General features: G+C 46.8%; 1 protein-coding gene across 8 annotated transcripts in view; it reads right to left on the reverse strand.

The window, feature by feature from the left end:
- The window catches only part of NAV2 (neuron navigator 2), a 690,492-nt gene that overhangs the window by 292,512 nt on the left and 380,786 nt on the right, over positions 1-17,194 (reverse strand). The window contains exon 1 of one of the 8 annotated variants that reach the window (XM_074372246.1): positions 8,413-8,869. The exons of the other annotated variants lie outside the window; for them this stretch is intronic. Coding sequence (XP_074228347.1) covers positions 8,413-8,463 — 51 coding nt within the window. The 5' untranslated portion in view covers positions 8,464-8,869. Of the gene's footprint in view, positions 1-8,412; positions 8,870-17,194 lie in introns of those variants that run through there. 8 annotated transcript variants of the gene reach the window in all.

The raw sequence follows: 17,194 nt of genomic DNA on the forward strand, positions 1-17,194 counted from the left end.
AAGGCAGATGTGCAGCCACCCTTTACCAAGTGACAAGCAACTTAAGAGGAAGAGAGGGCAGAGGGCATGCAGCATGTATTCAGGAAACACAAAGTAAAACAAACCTAGTTGTCCCAAAGCTCTCCTGGGTTGGAAACCTATTTATTCAAATTCAAACTAAATTCAAAATTTAAACCAAAGTAGAGTTCAATCTGCAATAAGAACTAAACCAGAGAGGCAGTGAAAGAGCTTTTGAGGACTGAAAACTACCATGTCTGTAGTTCCCCACTCCTCCCCACACAGCAGCCAGACATTACTCTGTGGAGGGAACATTTACTACTGCAGTTAGCACTTAAAAAAAAAGAAAAAGCCAACCGACGCAATAAACTCAGTTCATTTAATTTCAAAACATGAACTCATTGCTATCTCAGGAAATATCACCTTACACTTTAGATTAAATGTTAGCCCAAGTCTAGGAGGCATTCAAAAGTGAGAAAATAATATACTTTAGTTGGCTTCTCCAGGCTCAAGTTTCACCGAAACAGGTTTCATACAAAGATTAGCCAAGTACCAGGTAATGGGATATGGCAGGGTTACGTCATCTGAGGCCCATTTCCAAAGAAACATGGCTTTTCCAGGTGGAATTCTAACTGCTCTCTCTTCTCTTTTTGGGCTTTGTTGCACCAGTCTGTGGGACAAGTAATGGCAGATGTCTTAAAACTGGTCACAAGCCATGAGGCCTTGGGCAGGTCCTTTCATTTCTCTGGGTCCCAAGTACCAGGTAATGGGATATGGCAGGGTTCCACAATGGTGGAAGCAGATTGTTGTGGGGCCACTAGTCATGGGGCCTCCTCCTGAACTAACGTCCCAAGACTGTTAGCCCTGAGCTCCACTGTCCAACTCCTCCTGTGGCTGTCCCGGCACAAAGTCCCCTAACCGGCCTTTGAGTCCTGCATCCAAACACTGTGTGAATCTTAACACTCTATGAATAGGGATGGAAGCAACTACTTGGCAGATTGAGTCAGCTCATCTCCCAAGTCCACTGCTCAGCTACATTTCCAACCCTACCATTAATCCACCTGGCATATCCTCACCCCCTTCCCAGGCACAGTGAGAGATACGAAAAAGAACAACCTGTGCCCTTGATCTGGTGATGATAACGGTAATCAGTTTTTACTGACTGCTTACGAGGTGTCAGGTTCTGCCCTGAATACTTGACTTGCATCACCTCACTTAATTCTCACAAGATCCCTCTTAGGAATGCACAACATAGGAGGAAACTGAGGGGCAAAGAGGTTAAATGATCTGTCCAAGATCTTGCAACTAGAAGGTGGCAGAACCCAGGATTTAAACCAGGCCTGTCTGACATGACACTACATTTTAGCCCATCTCAGTATCTGGAATAACCCAGTATAAGTAGGAAGGCATCTCACCTTGCCCAGGACGGGACTGATTCACACCTGGGTCCCCGTGCAGTTATTCACAGCTCCCCTTTCACTCTCAGGAGTATCCCGGCTGGGATAATAAATTATACAGTTGTCTATTTATAATGCCTCCCTGAGGGGTGATAATAATGATAATAATTACCACAACCATGTCACATTTGCAGTGAAGTCCCACTTCATCACTCTACAGTAAAGAGAGACCTCTCCCAGCCTCCCTATCCTTATTACTTTGCTGTATTTTTCTCCATAGCACCCATCAACATAAAAATATATATTTTGCTTAACAATGCCACTTGCAGCAACGTGGACGGACCTAGTGATTATCATACTAGGTGAAGTAAGTCAGACAGAGAAAGACAAATACCATATGATATTACTTATATGTGGAATCTAAAGAAATGACACAAATGAACTTATTTACAAAACAGAAACAGACTCACAGACACAGAAAATAAATTTAGGATTACCAAAGAGGGAAGGAGTCGGGGAGGGATAACTCAGGAGTCTGGGATTAGCAGATACTAACTACCATATATAAAACAGATAAACAATAAGGTCCTACTGTAGAGCACAGAGACCTACATGCAATACCCTGTAATAACCTATAATGAAAAAGATTTTGAAAAAGAATACATATAGTATAACTGAATCACTATGCTGTACACCAGAAACTAATGCTACATTGTAAATCCACTGTAGTTCAATTTAAAAAATGTATATATATATATATATATATACACACTTTGCTTATCATCTGTTTCCTCCACTAAAATATAAGCTCCATGCAGGCAAAAATGGCTTTCTGTTTACTAGTGCATCCCCCGATTTGGAGGAGATGTTTGATAAATGTTTATTGAATAAATGAATGCATCACTATTGTTGGAACAATAGCTAACATTTATTGAGCACTTACTATGTGCTCAGTGCTGCTCGAAATCCATATATTTTATCAAACACCCCCAGGTTTGAAACGGTTATCCTCATCATTTTATAGATGAAGAAACGGAGCCTCAGAGAGATGAAGTACTACTGTTCAAGGGCACACAGACTATTGGTGGCAGAGCTGGGAGGGAACTGAGGCTGATCATCTACACCCCCAACCACCACTCTAAGTCTGGTAGCAGAGACACGGCATACACACAAGCAGCATAAGAATTCAGGGGAGTACGGGGTCAAAAGCGGGTTAGCACTACAGCCTGCCAGAGATGCCTGAAGAGGGTATGGTCAGATAGGGCTTCTTAGAAGAAAGGAGACTTGCTGTGAGCTTTGGAAGATGGGATAGTACATGGGCAGATGGAAGAAGCACTTAGTCTGAGGAAGCAGTGAAAGCGGAAAAATCACAGAGCTGACCATACTAATAAGAACAAACAGCTTCTATCTGGAAGCCCTGCACAGTAAAATTTAAAACACTGCTGTCATCTGGAGGGCCCTGAATGCCGTGGAGGAGCGAGTTTCACTCGAGGAGCGAGCTTCTTTCGTTAGTAAGGAGGATCTCACAAGAGGTTTCCTACCATGAAAGTGACGTAGTGGGCAGTCTATATCCTGAAACTTCACATCAGTAACAAGGCCAGAGAAGCTGGCAGGAGTCATAACTGGGGACTAAGATTCCCCTGGACCCTCTACAGATACACACCCTCTTAAGCCCAGGGCACAGACTTGAGCTGACAAATCCCTGTTTAAAGCACCTTCCTTCCCATAGATTTGTTTGTGTTTCAGGTCCTATCATGCTCCCTGTGAGCACAAGCCCTTTTCTCACTACGGCAGAGATAACATGTAACACTGGCTAAACCTTGTCCCACACCACAGAGTTATGTATGGAAGTAATTAGTATCTGTGGTGGGAAGGACCATTCTCTCCTACCTCCCAGCCATCCCAAACATCTCCATCACACCTTATTACCCTGTTTAAATAACATCTGTCAACTCATTTCAACCCCTTGCCTCTTTTCACGGCCTCGCCACCTCCCTGGCTGCTGCTCCTATAACATCATAGCCAGCACTTCTGCAACATCTGAGTCAAAAGGAACAATGCTTGGAATAGCTCCTGTGTCACCCAACCAGGAGCCCTAGGCTAGTAGCTGGGTGGACAATGGCAGTCTGGTCCATATATCCTCGGAGCCTAGATATGCTGGGAAAAAACTTGGTCACATGCCTTCTAGGTGACTGGCATTTTATGACAGAAACCAGAAACAAAACCAAGAAAAAAAAAATTTTTTTTTAAAAATTTTTGCTGGCTCCACACAAAAACACTAGCATAAGTAATGAGAGCACTGTTGGGTCACCAGCGGGACCAATTATAAATCTCTATATCCATATTAACACAAAAATTAAGGAAAACATGTTACCTCAAAATGTTACCCTACAGAAGTCATTTACTAATTTGGGGGTTTTACTTTCCTCCCCTCCCAATGTTCATTTCTTTAGTTTCCCAGTAATTAACCAAAGTCAAAACCATCCTTACTTGCTCTGGTTTCAATTCTGAAAAGTATATCACGGTTATGATGGCTCATTACCCACAGCAGAACTGCATATGGAAATGTTCCTGTATATTTCAGCCTGGTTTCTCCAGGAAAGGATGGAGTTTCTTGCTCTGGAGATTTTTGGAATTAATAGAAAATGGACATGATGATTTCAGTACCTGGGAATGGTAAAATCTATTCCGGTTACAATTAGTGGAAGCAGGGGAAAGTTCTAGAAGTTTCTGAAAGTGGAAATTACTGACATTTTCCAGCAGAAGACAGGAGTACCTTCAGGTGAGTGGTCAACGAGCTTTATCCAGAAAAAAAGCAAAAGTTGTTGAGACAAGAATCAGTCTATGTACAGAAAGACAAGTAAGAGCTGGAGGACCATTGATTTTCGACACAGAACATGGTCGCTTATGGGCGCTGCAGTGCCCACAGCATCCTTGCCTCTGGAGGGACCAATATAACTGCAGAAAGGCAGACAGGGCCCTTTAACCCACTGACCTCTTTAAATCTGCTTGTTAGCCTGGCTGTGGGCTGGCCTGGGGGCCTGTGACCAATGCCTCTCTGGGGAAAGGTCAAAGGTCAGAGGCACATTCCCTCACCATCATTATTCTCAATTATTCTTCATTCAGAGCCACTTTCTCCCTCATTTTGAGGAAGGGCCCCGTAAGTGTTTACCAGGACACTGAAGGGCAATGACCCAACCCAGCTCCATTCACTGTGTTTCCTTTCCTCTCTACCTCGCTCACAGCATCTCCTTGACCAAAGATGATAATAGGGCATGGCAACCTGCAGAGAGAAACACCAGTGGTGAGCACAGGCCTGTACACAGCACATGCATGCATCCCTAGCTCAGCAGAAGCCCCTGCCGCTCTCCAGGACACATGCATGGTTTCATGATAAAGCAGTTTAAGCCACAGCCTTAAACTTTTTGCCATCCGACAAAGCAGACATTCTACAAGTTACTAACCCTGGAATCTTAGGCAAGTCGCTTACCTCTCTGAGCTTTAATTTCCTTATCTGAATAATAGGGATAATGATAGTTTTTCCTTCTTAGGGTTATGGTGATGACATGGACTACAGCTCAAAGTAAAGGATCAATACATGTTAGCTATTAATATGATTAACACTAATTATAAGATTATTTTAGCACTATTTTCTATACTTCCTTAATGATAAATGTAATGTATGGTCATTGTACAAAATCTAAAATATAAGGAAAAGTAAAGATCAAGAAAACCCCTGGTATCTCCCCCCAAGAACTGAGCCCTGTTAACACTGGGAATGCTTCTCTTGAGTGTTTTCTCTGTGCACAGAGACCTGCACACGCTACTGGAGCATTTGGCAATCACAGGAGCAACCATCTGCTGCCTGTCAACTCATTGCTGGACGCTGAGCTCAAAGCCTGATGCACACTTTTTTCTAATTTTCATGGTAACTCTGTGAGGCAGCATGGCACCTATTTGCAGAGGAGCCAACCAAGGCTAGAAGAGGCTACGCAACTGGCCCCAGGTCACAGGGCTAGTAGTTCCTGAACGGAGCTGTGACTGTGGGTCTCTCTAGCTGGAGCACCTACCTCTGGGCCCGGGGACGGGCTGCAAGGGTGGCCTCCCCCGCTGCTTTTTCCTCTCCCTAGTCTTTGGCTCTGCCACTTCTCAGGGGATACAAGCTGCTCCAGAAGTGGCCTCATTGTTTCTCCTTGCCCTGCCCAAGCTGAAATTATCTGAAAGAAGGGAACTGAAGGGAGCGGTGATAAGGATGTCAGAACCACCCACATCATGCTCTAGGGCTGTGCCCCCTGCTCACCCCCTCCCAGTAGTTGCTTTAGGCCTGAGCAGTCACCGCCTCTCACCTTCATCAAAGGTCCCATGACCCTGTCGGATCAGATTTGGACAGAGAAGGATTTACCAGCCACTGCCTTCTACCCTCTGTGGGCAGGTGCCTTTCTGACACTCCCCTGCAGAGATAACACAGAAAGATGCAAGTTTTGCCTCTAATTACTCTTGGCTTTGTTTTGATCCAATTAACCTTAAAATAGAACATGAAGCAAAACCTTTGATTCCACTATTCAGTCAGAACGTGAATTTTCCAGCTGTGGGTTCACTGACTTCATGTTCATTGAACTGCATCAGTGATAAAAGTTCAGGCCTGCACCTCAGGCCCCAGGCCCCATTCTGGGATGGTTAGTCACACACAATTGACTTCTAAGATGTTCCCAGAAGAGCTCCTTCCTACTGAGGACCACTAATGACCCAAAGGTAAGAAAGGTTTGTTTTCCCCAAACTCATTGGGAGAAAAAACCATTCACCCAACAGCACAATGGAGAGGAGGACAGAGATATGTCTCATTGACTGTTGAAGAAAAAAAAATACAATAACAATTGTTGTCCCCATTATTAGACACCCATATTTCAGACTCTGTGCAGGACCTTGTTTCTATATTCGCATTTCATCTTTTCACACCTTGGGAAAGAGGACTGTAAAAGCCTCTTTTACAGATGAGGAAGACTGATTTGGAGATCAGGGAGAGGCAAGATTGGAATTCAAACTGAGAATCATCTGAAAGCAGAGCCTTTTTTGCAAGCACAGCCTCCCACCACGAAAGAGCTCTACCCAGAGTCAACACACAACAAACTGGTAATCAATCAGCAAATGATGAAACAAAAAGGTGTCAACTAATGATGTGTCTGTAGTTTCTAGGATTCTGCAGAAAGCTGAGACCCATCCTTGAGGATAGTAGGGACCATATGAATGTCAAGATGCAGGCATTGACTTTTCCTGCCTGGGGCAAGGGGCCAGTGGGGTGCCCAGGAGAGTAGCTGCTGCCTCCCCCAGTGCCTCCAGGTTGTTTGAGCTCCTGCAGCCCCCTCCCCCACCTGGCCCAGCAGGTACTTTGGGGATCACAACTACCTTGGGTGGTCCTCACCGAAGGTAGCTGAAAACTGAGACTCAAATCTAAAGACCCAGACAGACCCAATAAAGGCTGACCTTTGACTCATGTTGGGGAAAGCTCCCTCCATAGGCTAAAAGGGCAGCTACACTGGAGCAGTGAGGACATCCCAGACCTTACCATAGCCACCTGCCACCAAGCTCTAGAACTTGTCTCCTGGGATGCCATACATTTTCCCCACCAGGGAAATAACTCTTTTCCTTCTTGAGAGCATTTAGGTCTGGCTGCCTGATGCTACCCAGTCCAGAGCAGGACTCCACTTTTCTATTCTGTATCTTAGAATGGCATCTCAGGTGTAGCGTGGAGAGAAAATGTGTGAAACTCCGGGCTCTCCCACAACAGTCTGGTCGGAGAAAGATTCCAGGAAAGGATTAGGGAACTGGAATCCTGACATAGTGCAGCAAAGGTGCATAACGTCTGCTAATGTTACAGCACATTAAATGAAGTTGTAAAATAGTAGCTTAAAGTTAGGCAGGCCAAACATAACACAAGAAGTATGAAAAGCAAGGTGCCATTTTTCCAACAAATAAGTTCATTATACGAAGAACCAGCTTACGTTGATTTACCATCTTGGTACCCAATGCAGCTGCTATGACTTTTTGGGGGGTAACATCTTTGGAGAGTTCACCCCAATAAGTATTAATTCCAGTTTATTAATAAACACCCATTCCTTATTGAGTCCTTACTTTGCGCCAGGAAACCTACAAATATGATTTCTGATCCTCACACCAGCTCTACAAGGTGAAAACTTGCCCCATATTACTGAGAAGGAAGCTGACATCCAAAGGAGCAACTGTCTTGGCCACAGCACTGGCTGACTTCAATGGAGAATTAAGGTCTCCGCCAGCTGAAACCATCAGATAAAAAACAAATTACAAAAGCAAAACCCAGAGAAGAGCCTTATGATCACATTTTCTCCTTGTGATGGAGAAACAATTCAGGCTTCCTGGGGCAGAGAGGAAAACGAGGCTCCCCTCAGCCGCCCCAGGAGTGATGGGCGGTTATTTTTGAAATCGGAGGAGGGAAAAAGTACCTGCCGCCTAGATGGTTCCTACAAGCTTGAAAGAAAATTAAGGCATTGTAAGAGGCTGGAGAAGAGGTCGCAGCGCATATACAAACTGGGCTCACGTTTGTTTCCCCCGAACAAGCCAAACTGCAATAGAGATCAACCCCCGCATGCATCCGAAACTATCAAAACACAATGGGAGTGGGGTGGGGCAGCCCATGCAGACCGGGAACCCGCACTGAGAACTCCGATCAACGCGCAGGAGACAATCCCCAGCGTGCAACCCAAGAGAGCCCCAGGAATTCGTAGGTGGCAGGGTCTGGAGATAATGCAGCCCATTCCCAGCCGCCTTCAATAGCTCACAAGCACAAACGCACATCCACTTTCCAGATTAAAAGAAAAAAAAAAACCTGAAATCTATTTTCAAAACAATAAGGGAAATACCAAGTACGGAACTCACTTCAGGGGCTTTCCATCATGGGAGGCAATTCCTAATGGGGATGGGGGTTGGGGTGAGGAATAAAAAGTAGAGCAGTGCCCCGGGAGTGAGGGCTGCAACCCACTCTTACCAGCTTCATGGTGGTGTTATTCTGGTCCCAACGCCACAGCATCACGCTCATCTTACTTCAAGGCGAGGAGGGAAGGGGGAGAGGAAAAGGGGGAAAAACGGGGGTAGGGGGGTGAAGCACCTGCCCGCGCGCCCCGGCAGGTCGGGCCGTCTGGTCCGGAGTCGCCTCTCTGCCCCCGACCCCTCCGGGCATCCCTGGAGCCCGGGGCCGCCTCACCCCCGCCAGAAGCTGCTGTCGCGCGCGGGGACCCTCCCCAGAAGCCCGGCGCTCGCGCTGCCCGGCTCTCGTGCCTCCCTCGCTCGCTCCCCGCCGGCCTCCACGCCTCCGCCAAATCAAACAACTCCCCCTGCGTCCGAGCGCCCGCGCTTCGTAGCGCGGGGGCCGCTGGGGCCGCGGCGGAGGGGGGTCCGGGCCGGCGGACTCTCCGCCCCCTCGCCGGCCCGCCGGCCGCCCGGCTTGGCCCTCAGCGCAACAACTGACCAGCTTGCCACGGCGTGGGGTGGGAGGATGAGGCGGAAGGGGCAAAAGAGGTTGGAGGGGGGAGGAACTTAACTCTTTCGGGGAGGGCATGGGTAGGCGGGGCAGGCTTAGGCAGAAATAGGGGAGGTCTGATGGGGCGGGGGAGGGGGCGAGTTGGGGCTGCGGGAGCGCAGTCCGTGGCTTCCAGGTCCTCGTGGGTCCTGGGCCCAGACACAGCCCACGCCCCTCCCCACATGTGCTCAGCAAGGTTTGCATTTTCCTTCTGCACTGAACTCACCCAAGTTGTCTGCCATTGGCCACTTCAGGTCCGCGGCCCCTTGGAGCAGCTGGAATTGACGGCGAGATGGACACCCCCGCCCCGCCACACATACACACACACCCCGCCCCGGCTCACATGCAGCTCCCCCAGCTATATTTATTTCCTGCTACGTGAAGGACTGAGCTCCAGTATTTTCAAACACACCTGGCTGCTGCAGCCGCTAAAAGGACGTGGGGAGGTAGCGGTGTGGAGGTGACAACCAGCGGACAGGGGAAGAAGCTATGTGGCTTTTGTTTCCTCTTCTGCCTTCCCCACTGGCCACAGGCGGCTCTTTCTCGGGACCTGTCCTGTCCACCCTGTGCCTTCCTCTGACACTCTCGAGGGCTGGGCACCTCTTCGCCTTCCTGCCCAACCTTTGGCCTGGGTCCAGCATCCCCTAATCTGGCAAGCGACACTCCAGGGCTCCGTAGCAACCTTCAGTATCCTGCAAAGTCTCAGCTCCCCAAGGCAAGATGTCACCAAGACCTGGGGGCTGTATCTGATTGGGGCTGCACTGACCCTGCGGATAGAGAGCTATAATGAGAACTCATGCAGTTGCCTTATTACACATTCATTTCAGTAGTCAAAACTGTTCAAAATGAGGGGAGGTGATAGAATGGGTCCTGGTCTTTTTAAAGTGATCTTTAAAACATGCCCATTTGACCCAGCTACCTGACTAAACCTTTCAGGATTTGGTTTCCCTTCATAGTTGAAAAATCCCAACTCTTTTTCTATGGCCTATAACTTCATCTCCCACTCTCTCCTTCAGGGCTCCAGCAGCAGTAGCCTTCTTTCTTTTTCTCAAACACATGGAAATCCTTCCCACCTCAGGACCTTTGCACCTGACAGTCCCTCTCTCTAGATCACTGTTTCCCCTAGAGCTGCCCGTGGTCTCATTTTCATGTCACCTCCTGAGGGACTTTTGACTTTTCATGTAGCAACCTTCTCTAGCCCATTACTGTTGTCATTCCTTCCTTGTTCTCCTCACTGTGTGAACTTAGCTAACTTGTATTCTAGTTTCTGACTTTGTCTATTTTGTTCCCCCAAGGTGTCCTCAAGTGCCTGGAACAGTGTGTGGTATGGGGTGGGAGCTCAGTAAATGTTTCCAAATGAAAACTGTTGATAACTGTCCTACTCTAAGTTCATGCAGCTTCCTTTACAATGAGGACAAAGCCAGACCTGGGTAGCGTATCCCACAACCTGCCGGAGGCCCTGACCTAGACTGGATGACTGCAAGAGACCCTTTTCTGTACATCTCTAGACATATTTCTGGAGAATGAAACAAAGTCATCTATGCTGCCTCCAGGGAAGGGGCACGTCCTAAAGAAACAGAAAACGGAAAGCATGTGTCATTTTTAAAAGCATATTCCATATTAAAATACACTTATGTATTTGGAAAATGAGATTCAAAAATAACTTTTTTTCCTGAAAATAAAGCCTGACAAAATATTATTGGCCAAGAGAGCAAAACACAAGCTCTCTATTGCAGCTATTTTAAGCCAGGCGATTCTTAGAGCTGGGTGGGAGGATACGGAGCCCAGAAACCTTCTGGATGTGAGAAAATGCCATGAGACTGGGCATTATGCATTTTCTTGGGAAGCACCTCTCAGCTTATCACATTCTCTAGGATATCCAGAACATTAAAAAATGACACATCCCAGGAAGTCATTGAATGAATATTTGGTTCCCAGTCAAAAATCTTTGTTGGTCAAAGATGCAAGGTGCAAGGAGGAATTTGCAGGGTGGAGTTGAGAGGACACCTGCCTCAACTTTAATTAAAGGGAATAAATCCTGTGGCCTTGCCTTTCAGAGCTCACACTCTTCAGACCACAGGTATGCTAGCTCGCTTAGCAAACACTCCTTGATCATCTACCATGATGCCCTTACCTGACTCTGAGTTGGGTATTGAGAATCAAAGAGGAATCCCTCTCTCTCTCTCTCTCTCTCTCTCTCTCTCTCTCTCTCTCTCTCTCCCCCTCTCTCTGTATGTGTGTGTGTGTACCTACCATGCACACACAGTCTACTGGAAGATGAAAACATACACCACCAGTTGCAGTGCAATGAGACAGCTGCTTCAAAACAGGGATGAATAGTGGGCAGCTGGGGCAGAAAGAAAAAAGCTATGGACAAGACTGGGAAGCATGGAAGAACTTCATGGAGGTTACAATGGCCTGCATCTGGAAGATGAAGGCAGGCTGGACAAGAGATGGGATGCCTCCCAGGAAGGTGGAACAGCATGTTCTAGGGTGCAGAGAAGTGAAAAAGCATGGCAGGTTCTGGGTGGTCCAGATGTAGAGATGAAGTGGCAGGAAGTGGAGTGATCTGTTAGGCTGGAGCAGCCTGGGTCCCTTTAAAAGGGATTCTACCCTGAATTCTTATAAAACAGGGGAGTGATTTGATTAGATCCCCGTTTTAGGAGGACCTCTCTAGTAATAGCAAGAGGACAGTTTTGATAAGGCAGTGGCTGGAGAGAGGGAGACCAGCTGGAAGGCTGTTGAATCAGGCAGGGGATAGAGAGTAAGGACATGAGTGAGGGAAGGTGCTGGGAAAAGCAGACTAACGTCATCATGGATCCCTGGATGCAGGGAGTGGCTCCAAGGGGTAACAGCTGTGCGTTCACCCCAGCAGGTAGCAGGACCCTGTAGATCTTCAGGAATAGAAGTGGCTCCTTAAAACCTCCTACACATTGGAGAACTGTTTCTCATTCACCAAGCTGCCTCTCTCAGCACCTTTCTTCTTCCTCCTCTCATTGCTGTAATCTTCCATGAATTAAGGGAGAGATCAGCCCCTTTCTGTGTGGACCACATAGGACAAAGCTGGTGGGAACAAGGTTTGTGAAGGTTTTCCCTGAAGTGTGATCTGGTTCTTGCCAGTTGTTGGCCTCTTTTTTCAGCTCATGGCCTTCTGACCTATCCCCTGGGCCTGAAAATTCAGCACTGACCCTTGTAGGGAGTGACACCCCCATCCCTCACCCTCAGCTTAGCCCAGCTCCCTGAGTGTGACCTCTCTTGTATTCTCATGGTAGCCACAAGATCAGGCTCCAGGCCCTGTATTGGGCAACCCCTGGTGGTGCTGACCCCCCAGAGGATGGATCTGCCCTTTGCTGACAGCATCCTATGTTCTAGACCTTTTCATCGCTGGCATCCAAGAGATCCATCCCACATCTTCCAGCACTCGCTTATTCCCATGTCTGTCTTCCCTCCTCTCAACTTCTCTGAATTTTTTGCACTTGCCCAGCTTCAGTAGACACGTGATAAATATCTCCTGAATGAAAGCAGGAGTGTTCATCTTGCTCAAGGCAGAATGAGGAGGGGAGGAGAATCGGGCCAGAAAGCAGGGTTTGAGGCTTTAATCCCAAAGACCTGCTCCTCCATGAACTTTCCTTCCCTCACCTATAAACTGATGATCTGTGAAACTCCTTTTCACTCCTAAATCCTGCAAGTCCAGCCCCTGTCTGATAAACTAATTTGTGTCCAGCTGTTAATGGCTTAATGCGTTTCCCAGATAACGGATTTCAGTTTAACAGGGGTCTTCCACTCTTCCAGCCAAAGCAGTGACTAATAGGGGAAAGTTCAGACACTGTGGGGGCCGGCCCGGGGAACAGCAGACAAAATGGGCTCTCTCAACAGGCTTGAATGTGGGCTGGTGCCTTTCCACCCACAGATGAGGCTGACTGGGGAGATGTCAGCTTCTATGTGGTACAAGGCTGACAAAAGGGAAGATCAGAAGCAGTGTGCCACTCCCGAGGGAAGGATAAGCTAGTTAGCTTGACATGGGGAATCCACTATTTCCCCACCAAATAACTGGGCTTGAATAGGAAAATGGTACAGAAGAAATTAGCATCACCTGTCAAATGAAAATCTTAGTCATATTAGTGGCTATTAAGCATGGCACAGGGCAACTTTTGCTTACTCATCACAGCCATGCTAAGAAAAGTGTTTTTCCTTATTTTGCAGATAAAGGCTCAGAGACGGAGAGTGATTGGCTCTGTTCAACCAGCTCGGAAGCCACCAAACAGATCAGCCTGCCTGACCCCCTATCTCTGCAGTGTCTGTGTTATTGTCAAATTATATACAGGAAATGAATTCCTGGAAATGCCATCCCTGGGATAATGAGGACGATCTATGAGCAGACATTTTTACAAGGGGCTTTAAGACTTATTGTAAGTCTCCTTCCCACTCTGGAAGGGCCCTGAGATCTTGAAGGAAGATGTATAACAGTTAAAATAAAAGGCTCGAGGAAGTACATAGCTGGCAGGTTCTTCAGGACTTGAGCATCAACCTTAAGAACAGCACTAATCCTTCCTGGAGAAGAAAAATCTCTTACTGAAAGCCAGCAGCAAGGAGAGCCTGAGCATAGAAGATGCCATCTCCCCTCTACCAGCCTTAAAGGACAGTGAGCCCCCTGCCAAACTGGTAACATTGGGGTCTGCTGGGGGTCCAAGGAGATCCACCAGAGGGTTTGAAAGTAAGATGAAGGGCTTTCAGGAGGGCAGACACAAGGGCACAGTGACTAGCCTACAAATGAGTGAATATGCCCCTAGAAAGGGCAGGGCTGGCTGGGCCAGCAAGGGATTTCTCTCCCCGCCTCCCACCTCCTTTTCTTTTTTCTTAAGATAAAGAATTATGTAAAGGCATCTCCCAGCGCACATACAAAACGCCACTGCCTTTAGTGTGTTCCCGGAACAGGGTTTAACTGGTCGCCCCCTGGCTCCCCACACAATTTACTTTCTTCCTTCCAGTGATGGGGGTCAGATGGCGGTAGAGAATTTCTGAGTGGGACAGGGTCCCCCACCACCCCTCCCATTGTCCCTGTGGGCTGCTCTCTCCCTGGACCAGGCCATGCACCGTCACACCTTCACGCCTTTGTCCAGGCTGTTCCCTCAGCTTGGAAGCGCTTTTCCTTCCGTCTCTGCTGAATGATAACCCTGTTGACCCAGAGGCAAACTAACTTGGTTGGTGAACTTCTCTTCAATCCCACCCTTCCATCAGAACTATTTACGCCCTCGTTTGTGGTCCCCAATATTTTGTTTCTATCTTCTTGATGGCCTTTCTTATAGTCCATCTTCTCTTGTAGTTGGCAGCTGGCATATTCCATTTCCTGTTGTGGGTCTTAGTATTGATAATATTATTACCACTAGATTATAAATGGCTTAGAAACAGGTGCTCTATCTTATTCATCTTTGTACACGCAGACTGATACTTAGCTTATCATTGGTATAATTAAACACAGTTAACAAATTCAGAATGTCAGGGCTATAGAAGGCTGAAAAATCACCCAGTACCCCCCACCCACTTTTCCAGGAGAATCCCTGAATACAGCTCATTCCACTGTAACATGCAAAATGGACTGAAAATAAGCCCAATTGTATTGAGAGGCTGGAAACACTGGGAGTGAGGGTGTATCAGGGAGGCCCTCGGGAAGCAATCAGAAAATTCATGGTGACTCAACAGACTGAAGGGCCTCTTATTTGCTGAGAATCTGGGCATTTGATATTTCCTTTTAAACATTGCTAGGAGAGCTTTTTGAGAGCAAAGATTATACCTTATTTCTCTCTACAGCCGCCCAGACACTGCCAAACATAGAAGGGGTGTAGGGTAAAAAATAAATTTCAGGATGAATGAATGAGGGATTAAAGACTAACTTCAAAGCTGCAGGGCAAGAGGTTTTGACTTATACAAGGCAGCCGAACTGGTCCCAAGCAACAGAGGACACATCTCGGAAGAGCAGGCTTCTCGTATGTGAGGGTTGCCAGGTGCCTCTGGTATTTATTTGCTCTACTCAACACCTCAGGCCTGGGGGCTCCTCCTCCAGCCTCTCCCCCTCCCACCGCCTCCATGAGGCAGATAAGGGTTGAAATTGCACAATCTTTGGGTGACCTCTGACCCCTCCTTTGAAGGGCCTCCACCCGGTCAGGCCTCTCTCCAACTCCCACCCTCAGAGGCGCACCACCTCCAGCTCTAACCCCAGTGAGGTGTCAGGATGTGGGGACCAGCAGACTTTTCCAGAAGTGGCTTAAAGACTTGTTTTAGACTTGTCTAGTCCACACATTTGGGTTAGGGGTTCACATAAGGTGAAATAAAATAAATGATTTAAGGCAAAAAAAAAGTTGGAAAAAAATTCTGCCACAGAACTGTGGGCCCAGAAATATGGACAGTCATTGTCAAAGCACTTTAAAAAGTTAAATGGTTTCTAATTTTTGTCCTCTGTTCTGGTTTTGCCTCTGAATGATTCAGAGAAACAGTTTGGAACAGAGCTGCCCTCAAATTCTCACTGGGTCGCACTGGGTTGTGGGGTTTTACTTTGTTTGGTTTTTCGGTGGTTGTGGTTTGGTGAGGGAGAGGGTAGTGTGGTTTTGTTTATTTTATTTTCCCTGTGGGATCAGCCCTTTCATTCGGGGCCAGTTCTGGTCACCGGGGATTAAGGTTAGCAATTTAAAAGGCATCGTCTTTCCCAAGGGGCTGTGGTCTACGCTCCCTGGGAACTGTTGAGGAATTGAGCGCCTCCCTAATAAACTTTGCTCTAAGGAGTACTGTCGTTTTTCACAGAAAAGTTATATGACTGAGCAATTAAAGGAACACAAATGCCCTAGAAGTAGGCTAAATATTATTTCCCAATGGTGTTTTTTTTTTCCCCCTAGGAACAAAAGCAGTAGATAAATTGATTCCACTTTTGTTAGGCATCCTGATCTCCCAGGAAATTGCTGTACACACACACACACACACACACCAAACACACACATACACCAAGCAGTGTACACAAGCTACCCTCAGGGGTCCTCCTTCCCCCAGCCCAGGAAAGGGGGACTATGATGAGTGCCCCTGGGGTGAGGATGGAACTGGACCTCTGGATCCACTACACAGGGCCTGAGATGAGGGCAAACAGGAGGAAACAGATGTCTGAGATGCACCCGCTGAGAGAGTGTGTGTGTACACAATCACCCCTCTATTCCAACGTCAACAGAGGACAGCCCAGGAAATCCCAGAATGAGGGCACCATTGTTTAGCAAAGGAAAACTCCCAGTGCCACTAATGACTCGCTTTTGGCTTCCATGCGGGCCCATGAAATCATGCTGGTCACAATCACTGCTGCTGTTGATCAAACAGCCTCGGCAGTGCAGGGCATTAACTAGTAGAGAGGTTCTCCCGAACCAACTCCCTTTCACAGTTTCCTTTCTGGTCATGCTCCAGTCAAATGTGGATATTGAGAATTCAAGGTGACTTGGTTTTATGTTTATCAAAGCACTTTACATCAGTTATCCAGGTAACTCTTCTGTGAACTAAAATGGCTGGCTGGCATGATTTCCAAGAGGACATTGAGGCACAGAGAGGTTAAGTGAGTTGTCCAAAGTTGCACAGGTGTTTAATGAGAGGTCCAAGCTAGGTCTTAGATCTTATTGGCTGCTATCCAAATCTACTCTCATGGGTTCTCAAGACAAGTGGACTTTACATAATAACAGTATTATTAACAAAAGCAATAGCAGCAACAATAATTAATGCTTTCATAAGGGAATTTCTATGTGCCAGGTACCATTCTAAGAAGTCTACATGTAAAATCTCATTGAATCATCATCATAACCTATGATGTAGGCTTGAAAATTACACCTTAGAAAGGGGGAAGCAGGACAGAAAAGTTAAGTAGCTCACCCAATGTCAGAGCTGGTAAGTGACATTGCTTGGATTTAAACTCTGTTTAGCTGCAGAATCTACATTTTTAACCCGTGCTGTTCTGTCTGTGTGATGACGTCATAATCACGTGAACCTAAGATCAATATATAATATAAATATACTCCACTGAAAGAGTTTTGGCAAATAATAGGTACCATTCCCACTTAGTGGGGTTTTTTTGTTTATTTGTTTTTGCTAGTTTTTCATTTTTGTTTGGTTTTAATGATTTTTGTTACCACAAATAAAATTCCATCAAATGCACCAAATTTTTTTCTCAGGTCAAGCAACTATAGATTGTTTTTAAATAGATCTGTGACCTGGGTCAAGTTATAAACCT

The sequence above is a fragment of the Camelus bactrianus genome, chromosome 10 (assembly GCF_048773025.1).
Source record: "Camelus bactrianus isolate YW-2024 breed Bactrian camel chromosome 10, ASM4877302v1, whole genome shotgun sequence".
Taxonomy (NCBI): Eukaryota; Metazoa; Chordata; class Mammalia; order Artiodactyla; family Camelidae; genus Camelus; species Camelus bactrianus.